The sequence below is a fragment of the Lithobates pipiens genome, unplaced genomic scaffold (genome assembly GCF_037356315.1).
Source record: "Lithobates pipiens isolate NorthernLeopardFrog02 unplaced genomic scaffold, aLitPip1_a1.2 Scaffold_18, whole genome shotgun sequence".
In the NCBI taxonomy this organism is placed as follows: domain Eukaryota; kingdom Metazoa; phylum Chordata; class Amphibia; order Anura; family Ranidae; genus Lithobates; species Lithobates pipiens.
This window is the reverse complement of record NW_027507758.1, coordinates 443,262,396-443,285,247: the sequence shown is the minus strand read 5'-3', so window position 1 is coordinate 443,285,247 and position 22,852 is coordinate 443,262,396. Positions and strand designations below refer to the sequence as shown.

The following is a 22,852-nucleotide window of genomic DNA, read 5'->3' as shown; positions in this document are numbered from 1 at the left end:
ACAGCTCTCTGAAGGGTATTAAAGCAGAAACATACCCTCTTATGCACTACAGCCAAGGAAGCTGCCATCTTAGCCTCTGTTTGATCCCCAGTTGCCATATGCTGTACGTGATCGATTATGACACCAGCCATCTGATGTCTTGACTAGGGATACACCAAAATTTCGGCCGCCGAAACATATCGGCCGAAAAATGGCCCTTTCGGCAATTTGCTGACAGAAAAATGTCTGAAAATGGTGCCACCCATCACTGGGGTGTCCTATAGTGCAGAAGAGAGAGAAGAGCCGCCACCGCCTGGTTGATTAGAGCGCCGGGAACATAACAGCTTTCAGTTCAATAGGTGTGTTTTCCCCGCCACGCGCCATCATATATACCCCCTCCCCCTTGTCCAGGGAACTTTGATAGACAGATCACCCGTCCAAGGATTGGGCGGGTGATCTGTCTATCAAAGTGCCTGCACAAAGAGGAGGGGCTGTATGTGACGGTGCATGGCGGGGAACACACTGCTATTGAAATGAAAGCTGATATGTTCCCGGCGCTCTAATCAACCAGGTGGCGGCCGCTCTCCCCTTTCTTCCCCTGCACAGGCTGGCTGCACTGGGGACACAGGCTGGCTGCATCTGATGGGCACTGGTGAAGCTGCATCTATCTCTTGTATCATGTCTGCAGTCTCTGGCCATCTCCTGTACCATGTCCCCAGTCTCTGGCCATCTCCTGTACCATGTCCCCAGTCTCTGGCCATCTCCTGTACCATGTCCCCTGTCTCTGGCCATCTCCTGTACCATGTCCCCTGTCTCTGGCCATCTCCTGTACCATGTCCCCTGTCTCTGGCCATCTCCTGTACCATGTCCCCAGTCTCTGGCCATCTCCTGTATAAAAATATTTTTTTTTTAAATACGTTTTGGTTTTCGGCCTAGTGTATATTTAATTTTCAGTATCGGTTTTTGGCACAAAAAAACCCATTCGGTGTACCCCTATTCTTGACAGTCCATTCTATTTTACATGCATACATTGATGGAAAATGTAGTTCTGGGGGATTTATCAATAGGAAACTGCCTCTCAGCAGCTGTTTCTGTATGCCCAGTGATGATGTCCCAGGGTTACTAAAATCTCCCTACAGGAAAAACTAAAAGTTAAAAGAAAAATGCTAGAACATGCTCTTAAGCAGTCCCCAACCAATTCTCCATGAAAAAACGTTGGCAGTTTGCAGGGGTTCTGCTGCGAACCGCCAACAATAACTGGCAACAATATTGTGGTGGATGCTTACCGCCCAATGTTGTTTCCAGTGTTCTCAATGCATGCTGACAGTCAATACTGATGCCTCCTTTAGCTCCTGTGAACTCAGATGGAGGGGACTTCCAATGGCAGCGCTGATAAGACTGGGAGGGATCCATGGCTGGATAAGGAAGTGAGATTCAATGATGAGTCTGCGTAAGGCAGCAGTGTGATGCAGAGTGCAGACGAGGGTGGATGGGGGTCAGAGAGCTGGAGCACTGTATGTGTGAGACATGTAAAATTTATTTTAGTGGTCCGTGGGATTTAAAATGATTAGTGGTCCGTGAGGACCAAAAGGTTGGAGACCACTTCTCTAAAGTAGTTAAGGAAGGTTTAGTGGTACATTTGAGCAACATATGGACATGTGGACAGTTGATGACAGGAAGACTGTGTATAGGAAGCCTCCCCAACCTCTCTTTTTAATTTTTGCATTTTAGGTCTCTTGTTTGAACAGGACTGACAAGAAAATGTGTAGAGAAAACTTTAATAATCTGCTCAAGTAGATTTTCCCGGAATTCTGGTGGACTGGTTCTTATAGTAGAAGAAAAGTAAATAAAATAAGGACACTGTAGGTAGGGGATAAAGGTTGACAGCTCGCATTGTAAATAATAGAGCTGCCATGACGAGTTGACGTAATCGATTACGGCGACTACAAAAATACGTCAACGTGCGTGCAGGGCGTTGATGCGTCACACTGCTCCGTGTCTCCCGCTCTCCTCCGTGCTGCCACCCCCCTCTCTTCTCCCCCTCCGTGCATCTGTCCCTCTCTGTGCTGCCGTCCCCCGCTCTTCTCCCCCTCCGTGCTGCCGCTCCCTTCTCTTCTCCCCCTCCGTGCATCTGTCCCCCTCTCTCTTCTGTGTCCCCCTCCATGCTCCCGCCTCCCTTGGTTTCTCAGGATGGAGAGCGGAGGTAGAAGCCAGTAAACCTGGCTCCTTTGTTTTCAGAATGGACAGAGTCAGTGACCACTGACTCTGTCCATTCACATAACTGAAACATTGTAACCGCCTGTGATTACGATGTCTTAGTTAATGAATGGAGAGAAGCCGCTGTCTTCTCTCCATTCATTATCACTGCAGCAGAGGCTGCAGAGAAAGGGATTGGGGAATCTCTGTCCCCAGTCCATTTCCCTATCCCAAATGGGAGGTGTCGGAGGTCTGTTAAGACCCCTGATATCTCACCATAGCCCTCCAACAGGGCTGATAAAAATTGCAATAAATAACAAAAAATAAATAATTGTAAAAAATAATAAAAAACACACTGACACTGTCCCCACACACCCTCCCCCTTAAAAAAGAGAAAGCATTGTAAAAAATGAATTATAAACCTCCATGAACTTCTGAACAGAAAATAAAATGCTAAGATAAAAGAAATATATATATTTCATTTATTTCAGTTACTTATATAGCGCCATCAATTTACGCAGCGCTTTACATATACATTGTACATTCAAATCAGTCCCTACCCTCAAGGAGCTTTACAATCTAAGGTCCCTAACTCACATTCATACATACTAGGGACAATTTAGACAGGATCCAATTAACCTACCAGCATGTCTTTGGGAGGAAACCAGAGTGTATATATAAAGGAAAATTTATATCAAATACTTACCGTAATTTTCCTTTCCTGATGGGCTCCATGGCAGCATACGTGTGGGTTAGCCCCGCCTCCATAATTACCCAATAGGACCTCTACTCCCATAAATCTTTGCTCCAAGCTGCTATCCGTGTTCCGTAACTAGCCTACTCCAACATTTGGGAGGGAACTCCTGCTGCCATGGAGCCCATCAGGAAAGGAAAATTACGGTAAGTATTTGATATAAATTTTCCTTTTTCCTGACAGGCTCCATGGCAGCATACGTGTGGGAAATAACTCGCCAAACACACCCGGGTGGGCTAAAAATGTTGAGCAAAGAAACTAGAATTTTATTTTTCATTGTCCACTGACAATACTTGTAAACCAAAATTAACAGAAGAGAGCGCAGCTGGCTCTACACAATAATGGGAAACAAAGGTATTAATTGAAGACCAGGAAGCTGCTCTGCAGATCACTTCTGGTGCGACATGTCGAACTGCTGCCCAAGAGGTCGACATGCCCCGAGTTGAATGAGCCGTCACTGCCTCAGGAGGAACCATGCCCTTTGCCTTGTATGCCCTTTGAATCGTTTGGACCACCCAAGATGAGATTGATCTAACTGATGCTCGCATCCTTTTATTTTTTCCATGAAGAAGGACAAAAAGAAAGTCTGTTCGTCTGAACGAGGCTGTAGCGTCCAGATATTGTTTCAAGGTGCGACCAACATCCAGGGGATGAATCTCTTGGTTGTCTGACATTCTAAACGTAGGTAGCACGATCTCCTGATTTTCGTGAAATACTGATGTGACTTTTGGATTTGACCCAAGCATAGGGATCAGGACCACTCTGTCCGGAAAGAAAGTTAGAAATGGTTCAACTGACCCAAGATTCCTAATTTCCGACACTCTTTTGGCTGAAGTTATTGCCACCAAAAACACCGTCTTGATAGTGAGATCTCCTAAAGACAGGGGAACGTCCAAACTTTTCCCAAGATCAGAAAGAAAGTCCAGTACTAATGGAAGGTCCCATTTGGGAAACCTGGGCCTTCTTTGTGGCCTAAGCCTGATGGCTCCTTTAAAGAATTGTTGTATTAATGTATGATTCGCCCACGAAACTCCTGTAAAGGCTGAAATGGCTGAAACTTGTACTCTAAGAGAACTAACTGCCAGAGACAAGTCTAACCCTGACTGAAGGAAAGACAAGATATCTTGAACTGCCGGAGAATTATATGAATTTGACCTAGAAGACATGTGGCCCATAAATCTGGCCCATATACGCTCGTACACTTTATTGGTACTCTTCCGTCTGGCACTAAGAAGGGTTGGAATCGCTTCTTCTGGGCAACCTAGAGCTTCTAGCCTTCCCCTCTCAAGAACCATGCCCTGAGGTGTAGACAGGATGGGCACGGGTGTAACAGTGTGCCTTGAGACAGTAGATCTGGCCTGAGAGGCAGGGGAACTGGGTCCTGATAGCTGAGGAGCAACAGCAGAGGAAACCAAGGCCTGTTGGGCCAGAATGGTATTATCGCAATGATTTCCACCTTCTCCCCTCTGAGCCTGCGAAGGAACTGTAGGATTACAGGAACTGGAGGGAAGGCGTAGGCTCTCTGGAACTTCCAACAATCCGTGAGAGCATCTATCCCGAACGCCTGAGGATCCCTGAACCTCGAGTAGTATCTGTGCATCTTGCGATTGTACGGCGAAGCGAACAGATCGACCTCTGGAGATACTCCCAGAGTCAGAAGCCACTCGAAGACATCCCTGTGAAGGGACCACTCGTTGTTGTCTATTTTGACCCTTGACAGATAATCTGCTTGAACATTCTGGACCCCTGGGATGTATACAGCAGAAATGTTGACCACATTCTTCTGAGCCCAGTTCATTATCGGTTCTACTTCTCGTAGTAGAGACCCACTGCGAGTCCCTCCTTGTTTCTTTATATAGGCCACCGCAGTTGTGTTGTCCAGTCTTAACATTACTGATGACCCTGCCACCAGATGGCGAAATGCTATGAGTGCTTGAAAGGCTGCTCTCAACTCCAGGATGTTGGAGACTACATACAGCGACGGGAACGACCACCTTCCTTGAGCTACTTCCGTAAGGCAATGAGCGCCCCAACCTTTGTTGCTGGCATCTGAGGTTATTATTACCCAGGAAATGGGGACTATCGAATGATGGTTGCGTAGATTCTTCCCTTGAAGCCACCAGAGGAGAGACATCCTCATCGCTGGTGTAAGGAGTATGCGCTGTGTTTGATTGGACGAGTCCCACTGTTGCAGAAACCCTTTCTGGAAGGGACGAGTGTGCCACTGGGCCCACTTCACCATAGGGATGGTGGACGTCATTGTGCCGATCACTTTCAAGCATTGTAGAGCCGAAAGATGAGATGATTCCCAAGCCTTGTGAATCCTGTCCCGGATAACACAGATTTTTTCCTCTGGCAGAGAGATAGTGCCTTTTAATGTGTCGAACTGAGCCCCTAGAAACACGATCACTTGAGTTGGAACCAGATGGCTCTTCTCTAGGTTCAGGAGCCAACCAAACGTCTGTAGAGTGGAGATGACTAAACTCTTGTGTTCCAGAATTTGATCTCTGTCTTGAGATAATAGGAGCAAATCGTCCAGATAATGATGGAGACGAACTCCTTTGACTCGTAAAAGAGCTACTATCGCTAGGAGGACCTTGGAGAAGACCCGAGGAGATGTTGTCAACCCGAATGGGAGACAGGTAAACTGGAGGTGTTGATCGCCAATTGCGAAACGGAGAAATTGCTGGAAATCCCTTGCTACTGGCACGTGAAAGTATGCGTCCTTCAGATCGATTGAGATTAACCAATCCCCTAGCTGCACCGACTGTTGGATTGTAAGAAGAGACTCCATTTTGAACTTTTCCTTGCGAATGAAGGAATTGAGGAAGGTCAAATCTATCACTGGCCTCCATGCGCCATTTCTTTTCTGAACCATAAATAGAGGAGAATACATGCCTTCGCCACGTTCGTCTTCTGGCACTGGCACGGCTGCGCCTTGATCCAGCAAACAACTTACGTAGGTCAATAGGACCTGTTTCTTTTCCTCCGAGCCTGGAATCGTTGTGGGAATGAACCTTAATCTCGGAGTGTTGATGAAAGTCCACTTGTGACCCGAGGAAACCGTCTTGACGGTCCAATAATCTTGAATTGAGGCCGCCCAAACATGTCGGTAGTGAAGAAGGCGAGCCCCCACCTGACATGATTGAGCGGGCCCAATTTCAAAAAGATTTGGTAGAATCTTGATTACCTGCGGAAGCCCCCTTTGAGGTTTTCTTAAGGGAGGATTGTCTGGACCTCCAAGATCTAGAGAACTCCCTGCCGGGTCTATAACTGCGCGCTTCTCTAGCGCGATCCGAGGTCTGCCTTCTTGGAAAGATACGTTTTTGGTTTTGAAGACGTCTGTCTTGAGGGAGGAACCCAGACCTCCCACCTGTGGCCCGGGATATGGCGCTATCTAGTTTATTACCAAACAAGGAGGTTCCCTCAAATGGTATACGACACCATGCCTGCTTAGATGTTGGATCCGCCAACCAGGGACGGAGCCACAAAGCACGGCGTGCCGAGACTGCTGCCAACATAGCCCGAGACAGAAGGCGGGTAATGTCAATAGATGCCTCCCCCAAAAAGGCTGATGCCATTCTGATCTCCTGAATGGGAGAGTCTTTAGCCGTATTCACCGAGATACCTCTCAAGAACTCTTCAACATTGTCGGCCCATGTTTCAATAGCCTTTGAGACTGCGGCTAAAGCCAAAGTTGGTTTACAAGCCATCCCTGAAGTTAGATATATTCTTTTCAGATCTGAGTCAATTCTTCTCTCTAACGGATCTTTGAAAGATACCGTGTCCTCCAAAGGGAGAGTCACGTATTTTACTAAACGCATAAGTGCTGCGTCTACCAGAGGAGCTGATTCAAGGTGCTTCACATCATCCTCCTTAAAGGGGTACAATTTAGACACCTTTGATTGCATGGAGCTCTTCCTATCAATCTTGCTCCACTCTTCAGTAATGATTTCTCCCAATTCAGATAGGAAAGGAAAATGTTGCCGTTCCTTTTTGAGTTGTTTGAAAAACTTTCTTTGTTTGGGGAGGGGAGAAGTAGTGGGTTCTTCCCATTTTAAAGCTTCTTTCACTGCCTTGACAAGAGCAGGTACTAAAGCATAATCAAATCCTACTCCTGGATCCTCTGGATCCGATTCGCTGTCAGACAAGAGCACAGAGTGGTGGCTTGGTTGAGAAGATTCCCCAGTCTCTTGTAAGAGCCCTTCACCACCTGAAGGACATAATGGGTCTGAGGGGGATTCCATAGCGTGATGAGCTTCCCTCTGCTGCAGGGATTCCTTTACCACCCTTCTCACCATAGATTCTAAGCGTTGATCCGCACCATCTCTTTCATCTGCGACTTTAGAGAAGCAATGATCACAGAGCGATTTGTCTGATGGGATGGGCATCTTACAGCCCCAACATGAATTAACTGGTCCTCTGCTTGAGTGCGAGTGACCACTGCGTTGTTCAGATCTGGAAGACCTACGGTAACCAGACTTTGATGATGATTTGCGGTGGTGCGATTTTGACGATCCACTGCGACTATGCGCACTGTAATGCGGTTCAGACCTAGAAGGGCTATAAGGAAATATACAAGAAAAGAGAGAGATACAGACCAGGCTGGTATCAAATGCTAAGGAATACTCCACAAATACACAGCAATCCAGCCATGCACATACCTGTTACAAGCGGGCAGGTCACTGGTAGGCAGTGAGGCATCCATGACTAAAAACGCTGACTGTAACAACAAAAAACCCTCATAAGCAGCCATACAAAACACAGGAGCAACAATACATCAGAGCAGATCATAACCTACCTTACACCAACCAGAGAATGGCCCCGGGAAGTTGCTGAATCTCCTGCAATCATTCCCAAATCCTGACATCTCTCACTGTGTTTTAAATATGGCGCCCATGACGTCATCAGCGGCGTCAGACGCGAGATGCCCGCGCGCATGCGCGGGAACCAAGCCTCGCTTTGGATATGGGTCTGCGCATGCGCAGAACGCAGCGCTGGACCCGGAAACAGGGGGAGAAAGGCTGCTGGAACGCGGAAGCGTCAGCGCCTATACACAAGAACCAGCTGGCATATGAAAAGACACAGGTAGAAAAGAAAACACATAAACACTGCTGCCATGAAAAACGGAATTTTTACAGCTCACCACTCCACCAACGATCGTCTGGCCGAACAGGTTCAAGCACACACCACCGATCCACCGGGCAGATAATGGCCACCTTACATAGCAGGTAATAAGCCGTGCGCACTTATCTTCGGATAAACAAAGTCTTCAGCGCTACTCTGCCATACACTCCATACCCATGCTTAACAGACAGGGCCTATCGGAGGAACAAAAAGCTTGATAGTCAGCCGACTTGATCGTAGTGAAGATCTCTTCAGATAGGAAACACCTGTCCTATGGAGGAGGACAAAAAAGGAACACGGATAGCAGCTTGGAGCAAAGATTTATGGGAGTAGAGGTCCTATTGGGTAATTATGGAGGCGGGGCTAACCCACACGTATGCTGCCATGGAGCCTGTCAGGAAATATATATATATATATATATATATGTATATATATATATATATATATATATATATATATATATATATATATAATATGTGTGTGTGTGTATATATATATAATTTATTAGTTGTTATATTCTTTTATCTTACCTTTTTTTTTTTTTTTTTTTTTTTTTCTTATCATTTTTTTTGTAAAGTTATCCAAAGGATTAATTAGCTAATCAAAAAAAAAAAAAACACTAGATTAATAAAAAATAATAATCGTCTAGTCGATGACTAATCGAAAAAAAAATCGATAGACAAACTAATCGTTAGTTGCAGCTCTAGTAAATAATAATAAGTCGACATTTCTGCATGGTACTAGTTTTGTGCATTTTCTCACTCACAATCACTGTTCAGGAGTGAATAATTCTGTATTACATCCTGCATTGGGTGACGGGTCCTGGGAGGGGCTTCTACAGTCACAAATGTGAATCACTTGTATCTGTGCTGATGGAAATTGGGACTCTGTTGAATGGTCTTTGTAAAAAAAAAAGTATTTGTGTGTTTGTTTTTTTTTTTTTTTTTTCGATTTTATACTGAATGGGTAGGTTTACAAGGTGATCATTTACAAGCACTCTAAGTGAATTAATTTTTATTTGCTCCTTTTTGATCTGTTAAATGTAAAGAGGAACTGCAGTCTGCTCACTTAATTTGTAATAAAAACATCTTTGGCATTCTGAAGCTTCCCTCCAACCATTTTGCATGTTTTATTTATTTATTTATATATATATATATATATATATATATATATATATATATACTGTGATTCTGTACTTGCCAAATATGCTGCAGAAATCTCCCTCCACTGAGTCTGGCTGCACCTATTTTAACTGTGGGCAACTGAAGCTGCAGCCTGTTCACTTCCTGAATTTACACAGACACAGAGGCACACCTCCAGTTCTGCAGCTCTCATTGGCCCTCTTATGACTCACCCCCTCCCTTCCTGGCAAACTCTCACGAGAATGAGAAAGAGCTGTGCATAATGTCATAAGCCTAGGCTAATGACCAGACAAGAAACAGGAAGCAGGCTGTATAAAGTATTTACTGGCAGAATAAAAATGTTTTACTATCCAAAGTTAAAACAACAAGGGCAGAAGATTTAATAGCTGGAACTACGAAAAAATGACTGAAATTCCGCTTTAACAGTAAAAGTATTTTGTTTTTATCTGTTTGATTAATGAAAAAAAATACTCTGCAGATGTCATCAGATAGCATTGTTCCCATTTCTGTCTGTGGACTACAGAATACCCCTCTTCTCGTTATAGAAGTGAGATGAAGAGGAGGTGTTCTGGAGTCCTAAAACACCACATAGAGGGAATGTATACTGTGGCCCTAGGGCAAGAAGTACGTTACTTACAGGATGACCAGGGTAATGTAAAGGAATAAGAAAATATACATATACTGTATTTTGGTGGGTTTAGATACCCTTTGAAAAAGTTTTTTATTAGGCCCATAGCTGTCTGATTGGGTCGTTCCAGGGTTACACAAAAACAGTGAAATAATGTTGGCTAAATAGGCATGTAGGCACTTGACAACTACATTTTAACTGCAATGTTTATGTGATTCCTTAATGGCTTTTGATTACAAAAATGTAATATTTGTATGGACATGTGTGTTGTCATGTAGTGGCAGTGCATTGGTCAGGGACAAATGATAATTGGTGGTGTAGTTTAATAATTAATCTGTGAAATCTGACTTTAAATGACCCTCTTGTGTTTCCAGAACAAATATAGTGAACAGTGCTGACAGCACACTACTGCACAGCTTTGATCTGCCTAAAGTAGTCTGCATTGAAATATCTCCAAAGAACACAATCCTGGCAACATGGCAGACCTACACAAGTAAGTAAATGTCAGCATGACCAATGTTGGCAAATAGTGACACTGGAGACGCAAAGCGATTCTGAGCTCCTCTTATCTGACCTTATTTACAAAAAAAAAATGCAAAGGGAATAATATACATTACCCCTGGAGACAATAACTGTTCTTTTTCTAGTGAAGACAAAAAATCTTCACAATCCTTTTAAGCCGCAATTCCAGACCAGCAAGGAATGGTAAACATTATTCTGCAGATTGTGCCAATGTGCTCAAATCTGTTCATTTTTTTATAATCTTCTTCACAATGTCCCTAACTGCCAGCTTGAGCAGAGTTACAGATAAGGCTGCATCCTCCTGGCAAGGATTCTGTGCTGTGGATTCCTCCCTCACAACTATATATACTGCTTCTTACTTTGTTGCCAGGAGATAGCACCAGGAAGGGAGGAGTGAATATTTTTTATGAATTATCAGACTACAAGACAGGTAGGTTTTATCCCCTGTACAGTATTTGTATTAGAACTCTTTCACACTGGGGTGTTTTTCAGGCACTTTAGCGTTAAAAAAAGTGCCGGAAAGAAGCCTCATCTACAACTCCAATGTGAAAGCTCAAGGGCTTTTTCTTTTTTGTATTGGATAGGGTGGGGAGAGATTAGAACTCCTGTCAGATTCACCTTCTCTATTTGTCCTCATCACTTAAGGTGAAAGTAATTCCCAAATTTTGGATTGTCGCTGGAGAAGTGATAGAGGGGAAATCTTCAGATGGGAACACCAGTTCTGTGACATGGGGGCCCCTAGGGGGTTTCCTTTATTTTCAGGGATTTCCTCTCACTTCTGGTTCTGGTAGTTGATTTGACGTCTTGATCCATATGAATTAAATCCACTGGATTACATGTAGAGTGCTGGCTGTTCTTTAAATTAATTGATGCCAATGCCTATGTTGTCATGAACACGCATTTTAAACCTAAACAAGTGATTTAGGTCATGTGATTAAAAGCCATCCACTCCCCTGGAAATGGCATGGTTTGTTTTAATTTCCATCACTGTCACTTTTGCTAGACCACTTCATCTTGGAGGGGAAATGTAGAGAAAATCTAAAAGGTTTTAGTACTATGTAGTGGTTTGGTGTACTGTATCAAATTTTTTGTTTCTTTATTGACCTGAGCTCTTTGGCTGTGCCTGGTACATCCAGGATCACAAATACTTGTCTGTAGCAATGGCTATGAGCTTGTGTCTCTCTTGTACAACAAGCTCCCATCATTTTTGTAAAAGTGATCAGATGGCTGAAGAGGCCACTGATCCCTCTTACGGGACTTGATAAAAGCTATTATCTGCCTTTGCAGCAGCTGCCTCCAAATATTCACACTAAAATATTCACATTTCTACCATTTGACCAACCTTTAGCATTCATATAAAACCATTTGAAATTTTTCCCCCATTTGCACAACAACCACAACTTTATACATTGTGCAAAAAATACCTAAAACTATTGAGAGAATTCCACGCAATTTGCACACAATGAATGTAGGTGCATTTTTTTTCTAGACAAATAGTGGTGCAAATTGTTTATAAATAGGCCCCTTAATGATGTGTATATCTATGTTTCTTAACATTTACTCTGTTTGCTCCTTTAAAAGCTGGGAAGGATGGTACAGCAGGTGTTCCTAATCTACAACTGTACGACCTGAAAAATGGAAAGTGTGTGAAATCCTTCATTCAGAAAAAGATGCAGAATTGGTAAGGTTCTGGCCAAGAAGTATGGAAAAGTTATTTTTAGGCTGCATAGCAGTTCATATAATCAATATATATTTTACTTTTGATTTATTTTATTTAATATGTTTAGAACCATAAACCTTTTTTAACATTGTTACTGTTGCCTGCGCCAACACTTGAAAACATCAGAGAAATTACCAGATTCAGTGTTCTTTTTAATGGGCCTCTTGGTTGCTGTTGGTGTCCTTAGCGAGAAGTAGAGCTTGCTCCCTCTCCTGGTCAATGGTCTCAGCTACTCTGTGAGCCAAGGTAAACGGGATGGAAAGCAGAATGAGAATGGTAAACTGCCAATTCTCAATCTAGTGACTGAATAAGTCTGGAAACATTTTAGCTCTGATTACTTTAGGGTAATCCCAGCTTCAGTGGTCAGGTAAGCAGGTCTTCTAAACCACAGGTGTTACCATAAAGAGTATCTGTCAGCCTATTATTTTAAACCTAGATATGTTTAATATTTAATAAAGGATAAGCTCAGTTAAAAATAAATAAATAAATGCAGGTAAAAAAAAACCCAAAAACTGAATTTACTATTTTTTTTATTTTGTAGGAGCCTGGAAAGCATTGCACAAGTGATCAGCAGATTGCGAGTGCTATAAAGGACTCCTACAGACTATGGGCAGGCAGTTTCACACTAGCAGGAAGAATCAATGAACTACCACAGAGCTCATCTGCGCCCTGGTGGTTGAGAACTACAAGCCGACAGCTGCAAAGGATGTTGGTACTTGTATTTCTTCCATTTATGAACGAAAATGAATGACGTGGCTGGGCGGGCAGCGCCCGACATGGCAATGTTTATTTTAAATTGTGAAGACACCCCCCCACCACTCGCTGTCACAATATATACAACTGTAATTGTCTCTTTTCCTTCCTACTAGACCATAACAACGGTGTTACTCTTTCACAGTGGGATTCCACAGTTTATTCTGCAGTCTAGCTAAGGGTGACACGGTGGGGTTGATTTACTAAAGGCAAATGTGCTAAAGTTTCTCTTTGTAAAAATACCCAATCATAACAATACCCAATCAAAAAAAATGCATATTTGCTTGCGCGTGATTGGATGATGGAAGTCTGCAGAGCTTCACCTTATTCACTAAGCTCTGGGGCAAATTCTCTTGCAATGTACAATTTGCCTTGCAGAGTGACCAACAGTTTTTTCCCTTTAGTAAATCAACCCCAATCTCTCAGCTTTGAAATGGTTGTGGCAATTGGTGAAAAGTGTGAATTCTACATTTCTGTTCTTCATCTGTTCTATTAATAGTGAGTTACTCCCTAATTTATAGGCAAAACTCTTAACGCATTGGATTTTAATGCACTGCAATGCTTACTGTTCTGCTACTGTACAGGCAAACATACTCCTCCAGCCCTGGCGCAGACTTCCAGTGATTGCTGGCTGCTCCACAGATTCCATGTTTAGACAAAAGAGAAGAAAAGGAAGCCACTCTCTCTCTATTTAAAAACCTTGTATATAAATGTATTGAAATATCCGATGCACAGACTTTTCCACCGGATCATACAGCCTCTAATGTATTTCAATGCATCTGTTGAACCAATTGGCTCCCGATGGAGTGAACCGAGTTAAGGGCTGTAGGAGAACAGTATGAGCATTGGATAGTCCAACAAAAAATTAATGTACAGGGCTTTTATATGGGGAGTGGCCTCCTTTCCTTTTTGTCTAAATGTGGAACATTGGATTTTTTCTTTTTGTTTAGTTTATTTTCAAGTTTGAAAAAATTACAAATGGTATATAAGAACATGAACAAAAAACACCTAGTACATAAAGCACGGTAAAACCCCTCATGGATTTTTTGACGGGCAGACCAAAATGTTGGTAAAAAATATATATTTTATTATAACAACATGGACACAATAGGCAGCATAAGAATCTCTTGTGGCTTGTTAGCCGAGCCCCGAATAATCCCACAATGGAAATCTGCACCTTTCATGCAGTCCTTGCATCTATACCTGAGGTTGACAGGTATCACTCCCACAGTTCCTGATGTAGAAATCCCCGGACAGCCCTTGGTCCCTAGTGCCACGTGTTAATATTCTGAGCCGATTTATGCTCAGATTGCATCTGCTCCTGAGGTAGTGGAGCAATTTCCACAAAACACAGTGAACATTATAGGATGCAATTCTTCTGTGATAATCATGGGTTTAGATGTTTGTTTTTATATTAATTTCTGCCTATTATGAACTTATATTGTAATACTACTGTGATCTTTCACGTAATTGGCTCTCAACCCTGTATCCCTACGCTAGTGTGCTATGGCTCAATTGTACTATTGATGTGTATATTTTACCATTTAAATTACTGCAATCATGAAGTATCATTTTTTACAATCTGCCGATGAGGCTATTTAGTAAAATACTTGTTCTTACTAATGTTATCTTTTTTCTGTATATGAATTATTACTATGTTCATATGTAATATTTACCAACTGGTGGCTATGTACCTCATTTTTAAAGTCCCAAACCTCCTCCTCTTCTCATATTATCAGAGATGGAGGCACATTGTGACATGTGCCTCATTTAAAGTCCCAAACCTTCTTTTTCTTGCAATTGATTTTAAAAGGCAAGCATTTTTCTTGTGCTTTTCAGGCACTTTTTTTTTTATTTTTTTTTAACGCAAAAGTTCTAAATGTAAAAGCAGCCTTACTGGATTTTAAACTCTATAGGCACTTATTTTTAATGTTTTACATAGCTATACCTGCAAAAGGTGCCAGCATGAGGTGATCTAGCAGGACTTAGTGGTTAAGCCCCTATAGTATATTTATGCCATTCCTTCTGTTAAATAATGTGTCCCAGTGTCTGTGCTATAATAAACTAGAAAAGTCTACAATTTCTGGGGAAATTGTGTGAAGTGTTCTTGCCTCCACCTACTGCAGTGGGCGGAGTAACTGGTGGGGTATAATGTTTTGGCTGATCATGGGGGGCGTCATAATATTTTGGCTGATCATGGGGGGTCATAATATTTTGGCTGGTTATGGGGTTGCCAGCTTTTGTCACCTCCCACTCTAGTTTTGAATATTCATTCCTATGGGACAAATTTCGCCGCAAAAACGACGGTATTTCGTGAAACGTTCCACAAAGTAATAGCACACCAATCGGGAACAATACACACGTTTTGGTATATTACTGTCTAGTGTAAAAGCTGTGAGAGGAGTTAGGGTGGTAAATTTGGCTATAATAATAATATATATGTGAGATAACAGAAAGTGGTCTTGCTATGCAAGAACACTTAAATATGCTGATTTCTACTTCATATCGGAGCGTCTCCCGGTCTCTCTCCTCTCCCAGGCTGACCGCTACAGCAGGAGGGGCCGAGAACTTCCACTAATGTCAGCCGGGAGGAGAGAGGCAAGTGGTTACGTGAGTGCTGGGAGATGCTCAGATATGAGGTATAAATCTGCATCATTTTTATATAGCACAGACACTGGGGGACACACCGTTATTTAACAGAGGGGATGGCATGAATATACTACAGTTATTGCAGCAGGAGGGGAGTGATTGGCACTGTCAGGTGCTGGCAGGGGAGGGGGGGGCGACAGAGGAGAGCTGTCATCTACAGCGCCACGTAAACTGACTACAGTGTTTAATTCACCACTACATCGCTATTGTTGGTTTATTAAACCCAATAAACATTTTCTAAAAAACAAACAAACTCTTGGGTTTCACCAGGTCTCCTTGCTGGTCTGTGGATGAGAAGATATGTGCCAGGAATGTAAACAATGAAGTACACTTCTTTGAAGACAACAATTTTGGTATGGTAATAATTAGAAACATAGAAAAGCATACCAGCCCGTAAAACTCTCTTGTGGCCTAACATTGGTATAAAAATCCAGATTTACCTAAAATGTGAGATGCTTGCCACTAGTGATACAGGTTCTCTCTATTATTGTTACTTAGAATTTGACAACAAAAAGCCATGCAATAAAACCCTTCTGGCTCACTGATAGAACACCTATTATGCCTTTGCTACCTAGCAGTTGTGAATGCCGTGTATTGCTTGTGTGAAAATGCATTTACTGTGTTGACAACCAAAATGAACTAGAGAGAGCCTAACTTAAATGCTTGACTGTTACGTTTGGAGACAGATATATCATACCATGGTGCGGGGTCTTGAAGAGTACTGTAACCCATGGTTTCATCAGATTCCTGGTAAAAGGAGATGTGTAAAAATTTAAGTGACAGTGTTGCCAAATACAGCTGATGGGTACAGCTGTCATAATATATTGAGGTTTTACTTATAACAAGATTGTGATGGTATTACACTGCTGTCTGAAATTTGAGATATATAAGCATAACTAATGACAAAAGTGTAGGGTTTTGTGTTGGAACTGTAATCCTCGGCATACAAGTTAGTTAGAGGACGTAAACCCTGATGGGTTTTACTTCCTCTTTTATTCCCTGAAAAGCCTTCAAATTAAAAGCATAATGGGCTAGTATGCATCGCATACTAGCCCATTATGTGACTTATCTGTAAACAAACCCATCGTTGTCCCCTGTGCAGGCATCCATCTTCGCCCCTCTTCCTTCTGGGGGCCGCGGACTCTGGCTCTGTGACTGGCCAGACCCACATGATGTCACTCCCGCGCAGGAGCCGTCAGTAACTGCACACGCTGGGGGAAGAAACGGCACAGAGGTCGGTTTCCTCACAACGCATGCGCCGATTTACATCATCAGTGCACTACAAGTGAAATATCTCCTAAACGGCGTGCGTTTAGGAGATATTTCCACTACCTATAGGTGCCTATAGTTAAGTCACTAGGGAGGTTTACAGCCACTTTAATATGTAAAATACATTGTAAAATTTGTTTCATTTTCATAAGTCACAATATCACTAGTTGTATGATTTGTCCCTCTAAGTTTAATGAGAGCTGTGTAATGTTTTGCATAACTGGTGAAACGCCAGTAAAATTTAGATCTCTGAATATAAGCAACATAATATAATCGCATAACATTATTTCCTGCTGCATGTATGATCTTCATTTCAAATAGTTTTCAACACCATTCTTGTCACAAATGTGTGACAGAAATCTCAGATCCCTTTTGTCATATGCCTTGGAACATTGTATTTTCTTTTAGGACTTCTGTACATGGGCGCAAGAAAAAATACTCCAGATATGCTGCCAGAAAAAAATGCCTCTAATGATGCGTTTTTATGTGTGTACATGCAAGTATTGTGTTTAGATGCATATAAATGTAAAGTAATTCTGTTGGCAAGAGTAGTCATTTATTTTGGCCACTAGAATACATTTACGCGCATAAGCATGCGTTGACTCGCATATGGGTATGAATTACAATGGAAGACATCTCTCTGAATGCAGGTTTGGGGCTTTTTTATTTTTTCTTTTGGACGCTGTTCTAAAATACGCCTGCACACGAAACAATGTGCTTATGCCATTTGATAACCTAGAGTTGCTTTCAGAGGCAAAAAAAAAGCCAGCTACGCCTAGCAGCAGCATTTTTTCCTGCCCTTGTGTCTGAGCCCTTGAAGATTGGTTTTTCCTGGCAGACAGGATCATGCCCTGGCACAGAGCAGCTAATTTAAAGGGAAGCTATCTAACTTAACACTTTTATCTTGCAGCACTGTCTGTATTGCTTTAAGGCCACCAAACAGATCCAGAAATTGGCTAAGAAAATATAGCTGAAATTTGAGAGGTTTTTTTGTTAAGATAAGGGCATGGAGGTGTATATAGTTCATGGATTTTAGACTTTCACAGTTAAATCCAAAATAAAGCATTTATTATAAAGCAGCTTACCAATTATAAGATGTGATGGCTGCATTGATTTTATTTTTCAGCCTTTCTTTTATTTTCACCTGGTGATCCAGCCAGTAAGTCTGTTTTTCACAAGAACAAACTGTCCTGCAGATATAGCAGTTACAGGATAAAGCATTTACTACTGGCAGTGGTGATCACTGACCTGTGCTTACAGAGATCCGATTTTATTTAGGTAAAACCTTTATCCGCCCGCCAAAAGAAAAAAAAAAACTGTTTGCGCTAACTGCTTATAAAGTGTTAGCTGGAGTTCTACTTCAGTTTGTTAGTACAGCTCACCCTCCCCTCCCCCCCAGACTGACAATGCTGGTGTCTAAAGGTAGCCCTGTGCTCCTTCATACAGAGTGGGGGTACTCTAATAAAGTAGGTGTGTCATTGGCCAGATCACCAGGTGAAAACAGGGGGAAACAAGCCTTAAACTGTAATTTATTACATCTTTTGTTTTGGGTTTAACATTTGTTTTAAGTAGAAGCTTTAGTAATATTGCTTTTTATTTTTTCCAGATACAATTGCAAATAAACTGCACTTACAGAAAGTAAGCGATTTTGAATTGTCCCCTGGAGATCATCCTTGCAAGGTAGAGTACCAATGTTTAATGGCAAACGTGCTTAATTTTAAATCTGATTAATCAAAAAGCAAGATGTACTTTGTCTCAACAGAGAAAGCTTTCTTCCCTCTGTGTTTGTAGTGCTTTTCCTTGGTAAATAATATAGGACCTGAAAACATGCTCATTTAGAAAAGATACATCTGACAGGTTACACTCCTATCATTTCTTTATTTCTAGCCTTTCAGTCTGGTCATCAAATCTTTGTTTATTAAAGCAAACATATACTTAAGTGTTAATAAAACTGTCTCTAACAGGCTTTCTGGCATTGATGAGCAAAAGAATAACTGGCATACCTGTCATGGAGAAAATGATGATCTGTGCTCCCTCTAGTGCTGATCGCTTGTGGAGGGTCTAGTCACTTGGTCATATGATTCCTGCAGTAGAGGATATTAAACCATTTGAAAGTCTCTTCAGTAGACATCATATGACCAGGGGGTGGCCCATAATACATGCAGCTTGCATAAGAGGTAGCCTTTTCTTCAGAAAAGGGAAGTATTTCAGCCTTTCTGTTACTAACACATTTTTCATGTTATACGAGGTATGTCTATTAACCACTTGCTTACTGGGCATTTAAACCCCCCTCCTGTCTAGACCAATTTTCAGCTTTCAACGCTGTCGCACTTTGAATGACAATTGTGTGGTCATACAACACTGTACCCAAATGATTTTGGGTGATTTTTATCACTTTTATCCCACAAATAGAGCTTTCTTTTGGTGGTAATTGATCACCTCTGCGGTTTTTATTTTTTTGTAAAATTTTTTTTTTATTTTGTTATAAAATTTTGCAAACAGGTCATTTTTCTCCTTCATTGATGTGCACTGATGGGCTGCACCAATAAGGTGGCACTGGTGTGCACTGAGAGGTGGCACTGGTGGGCACTGAGAAGTGGCACTGATAGCTGGCAGTGATGGGCACTGATGGGTGGCAGTGATGGGCATTGATACGCACTGGTAGTTTACACTGATGGGCAGTACTGCTAGGTGGCACTGATTGGTACCACTGGTGGGCATTGATAGATGGCACTCATGGGTATTGATAGGTGACACTGGCAGGTGGCAATGGCAGTTGGGACAAATGAGGCAGATGTGCCTCCTTCCTCTTTGGGACCGATGTCCCTTGCACATAAGCCGGTGATTGTCTTTTTTTTCTCGTGAGAAGAAAACAAAAAAAAAGATTACAGAGCTTTTGTTTACACACGTGATCAGCTGTCATTGGCTGACAGCTGATCACATGGTAAGGGGCCGGGACCAGCCCCTTACTCGGATCTGTGATCACACGAGGTCCGTGCTGTAGCCATCTTTCGGCTATAGCGCGGATGCCAAGTGGTTAAACAACAAGACCCTGATCTCACCTCGTAAACTAGTCAAAACCAGTTAGAACTGCATACCTGGTGACCTTGAACATGTTTGAAAGCTTTGCAGCAATTTCTCCAAACCCCCTCAAGTCTACACTGAACCTTTTCTGCTGATAAGGATTTTTGTTCGCATAATGGTTGATTAGTGCACAATCATATGATTTTTGCCAGTGAAGAGGTTTCAGAGTGAAAAAATTCATTCAGGAACTCAAGTGACTCTTTCAGCATCTTACTTGACTCCCTTGGAAAAAATGTGAAGTTCCGTTTTTTTTTTTAGTTTTTTTTTATAAAACGATTGACCTTCTGTGTAAAAATAGAGTTGTAATGGTGCTTCACTCTTTCTTGCCACCCTGCCCTCGTTCCGTTTGTGCGTGTACATGATCCCCTAGTGTGCACAAAAGTAGAAGCAATGTTTCAGCACATGAGGATGCTTTATTAATTTTAGTTTTTATTTGTTGCAAATGTTAACTCTTTTTATTAATGTCTTCTCTGAAGCTTTGTTTAAATAGTCCTGTAGTATAATAAGGGACAGTGGACTATGAATGGGGAACTTCTCTGAGTCTATGCTCCTATTGTAAGACTGAGAACAACTAGGTGTTCACAGGTGTGGTCAAGGCTCAGAGCTGCATATCGTGGAAGGTTCAGGAACGCATATCGCACAGAATACAGAATTTAGGAGTGCTTATCACACAGGGCTCAGGAGTGGGGTATCAGACAGGATGCAGGAGTAGGTAACATAGGCCAATGTATAAAAAAAAAATATATATTACTTCCTCCCAATCCCCCAGTACAGAGCCTCCCTTCACGCACTTCCTTCCCACCAAAAAAAACCCCAAAACAAAACACACACTACAACCCAACACTTACCTGGGAATAGGGATGAGCTCAGGCGTATTCGCATGGAACACGTGCAGAGCCCACCAGGGAATCGGCGCAGCGCTGCACTAATCACAGGCAGTGAGACATTGCCGATCTCTGCAGCTGCACATCGGGGCAATGTCTCACTGCTTGTGATTAGTGCAGCGATGCGCCGACTTCCTGGCGGGCTCTGCACGTGTTCCATGCGAACACGCCTGAGCTCATGTCTACCTGGGAAAGACAGAGAGAAGTTCTCAGGTGGAGAGAGGAGGCTGGTGGCTTTTTTCAACCACATTACGTTTGAAAACAAATCCCAGATTCTAAGATTTTACTTGAGCAGCAATTAGGATTAACTGCAGAGGTATAGTTCTGCTTTAAAGGATAAGTTCACCTTTAGTAACGTGGTACATGTTATGCCCATATTTAGGCTGTAACATGCTACTAAAGCACCTTCCCGTACCCCGACCTGATCCTCCTTATGTGCGTGAGGACAAGGGATCCTCTTCCTGCACCCGTTGTTACAATTTTTTAAAAACCGTTCGGCTGTGCGAGGCTCTGCCCACACAACCACATCATTCATTCAGAGTTCTGTGAATGAACTAAAAGTCCCCTCTTCCACCGCAAAAGACAGCTTGTAGTTATCAATGAACTGTGAAGGCACTGGTGAGTACTCTCACAGTTCTATGATTTTTTTTTTTTTTTTCCTGGACTTCAGTAACTGTCTGCCTGTACAGGAGGTAAGGGCAGACAGCTGTACTTAGTCTTCAGTAGCCTGACATTGCACCTGTGGTCTGCTGATCGTTGTGTGCAATGCTCTGCAGGCGCCTAAGAAAAAACATAATTTATGCAAATTGTTTTGCAGGTAAGAAAAAAAAAAAAGTACCATTATTTATTTTTTTAAGTGAACTTGTCCTTTTTAAATCAGTAAAAGCATACATTTATTATATTGCAGCAAAGATGTGACGGCTGTATTGGTTTACATTTTTAGGCTTGCTTTCTTCTATTTTTATCTGGCGATTCAGCCAGTAAGTCTGTTTTCAACAGAAAAGTTCTCTTGCAGTTACAGAGATGAGACAGACAATTTAACGCTGGCTATGGTGCTTAATTAATCTTCTTTTAATTTTGGAAAACCTTTGATCTCTAAAGGAAAAATCTGTACTATATTTAAATCTGCTAGCATCTAATACAGGAGGTGTGTTACTGGCCAGAAAACCGGTGGGGAAAAACAAACAAATACAGCCACTATATCAGTGATGGCGCACCTTGGCACCCCAGATGTTTTGGAACTACATTTCCCATGATGCTCATGCACTCTGAAGTGTAGTTGAGCATCATGAAAAATGTAGTTCCCAAACATCTGGGGTGCCGAGGTTTGCCATCACTGCACTATATCTAATGATTGGTAAGCTGCAATATATAAAAATGTGGGTTTTGGGTTCAATACCACTTTAGCCAGTTATCTGAGTGACCAACCACTCTCTGCTCCTTAGTCTAGACCTTGCCCTTTTCACACATGCTGACCATTTGTTTCATCATTTCAGTCACGTTTTTTTCAAAGAAAAAAAATGGATGAAGTTTACATCCATTTCTCATCAGTTTTTTACATCCACTACAGATGCAAAAACCAACTGACTGTCCGTTTTTTTTTTTTTGTCCGTTCCATCTTTTTAACGGAACAGAAATGGGGCTTGATTCTTTTAAAAAAACGGATGTTGGCCGATGATGTTGTAAATGGATGATCATCCATTTTTTTTCTGTCAATGGACGGATGAAAAATGAACAGACAGTCCACATGTGAAAGGGGCCTTACTGAGAGAAAAAAAAGAACACCTTTAGTACAAAATGTAAACTGCAGTAGTTTATTGGTTTTGACACAAGAAGCACTAGTGATCTTTCTTCACTTGGCTCAATGATCCACAATGGCTCAAAATTGATATGGTCCAGAAATATTTATACAGAATAAAGCACTTGGACCAGATGGCATTCACCCACAGATCCTAAAATAATTGAGCTCTGTCTTTTGCAAAGGCATTGTTTCTAATTTTTAGGAACTCTTTTAAATGACTAGGATAGTACCACTGGATTGGCCAATGGGGTTGCCTATATTTAGAAAGGGATCAAAGTCTTTACCAAGTAACTATAGTTCCTTTCACTTCTATAGTTGGGAAGATACTGTAGAGTTTAACCACT

General features: G+C 42.1%; 1 protein-coding gene across 1 annotated transcript in view; it reads left to right on the top strand.

Annotated features, from left to right (window-relative positions):
• EIF2A (eukaryotic translation initiation factor 2A) overlaps nucleotides 1–22,852 on the top strand; it is a 77,369-nt gene that overhangs the window by 15,407 nt on the left and 39,110 nt on the right. The window contains exons 4-7 of the mRNA XM_077488183.1: nucleotides 10,201–10,319; nucleotides 11,930–12,029; nucleotides 15,741–15,823; nucleotides 18,346–18,419. Coding sequence (XP_077344309.1) covers nucleotides 10,201–10,319; nucleotides 11,930–12,029; nucleotides 15,741–15,823; nucleotides 18,346–18,419 — 376 coding nt within the window. The remainder of the gene's footprint in view (nucleotides 1–10,200; nucleotides 10,320–11,929; nucleotides 12,030–15,740; nucleotides 15,824–18,345; nucleotides 18,420–22,852) is intronic.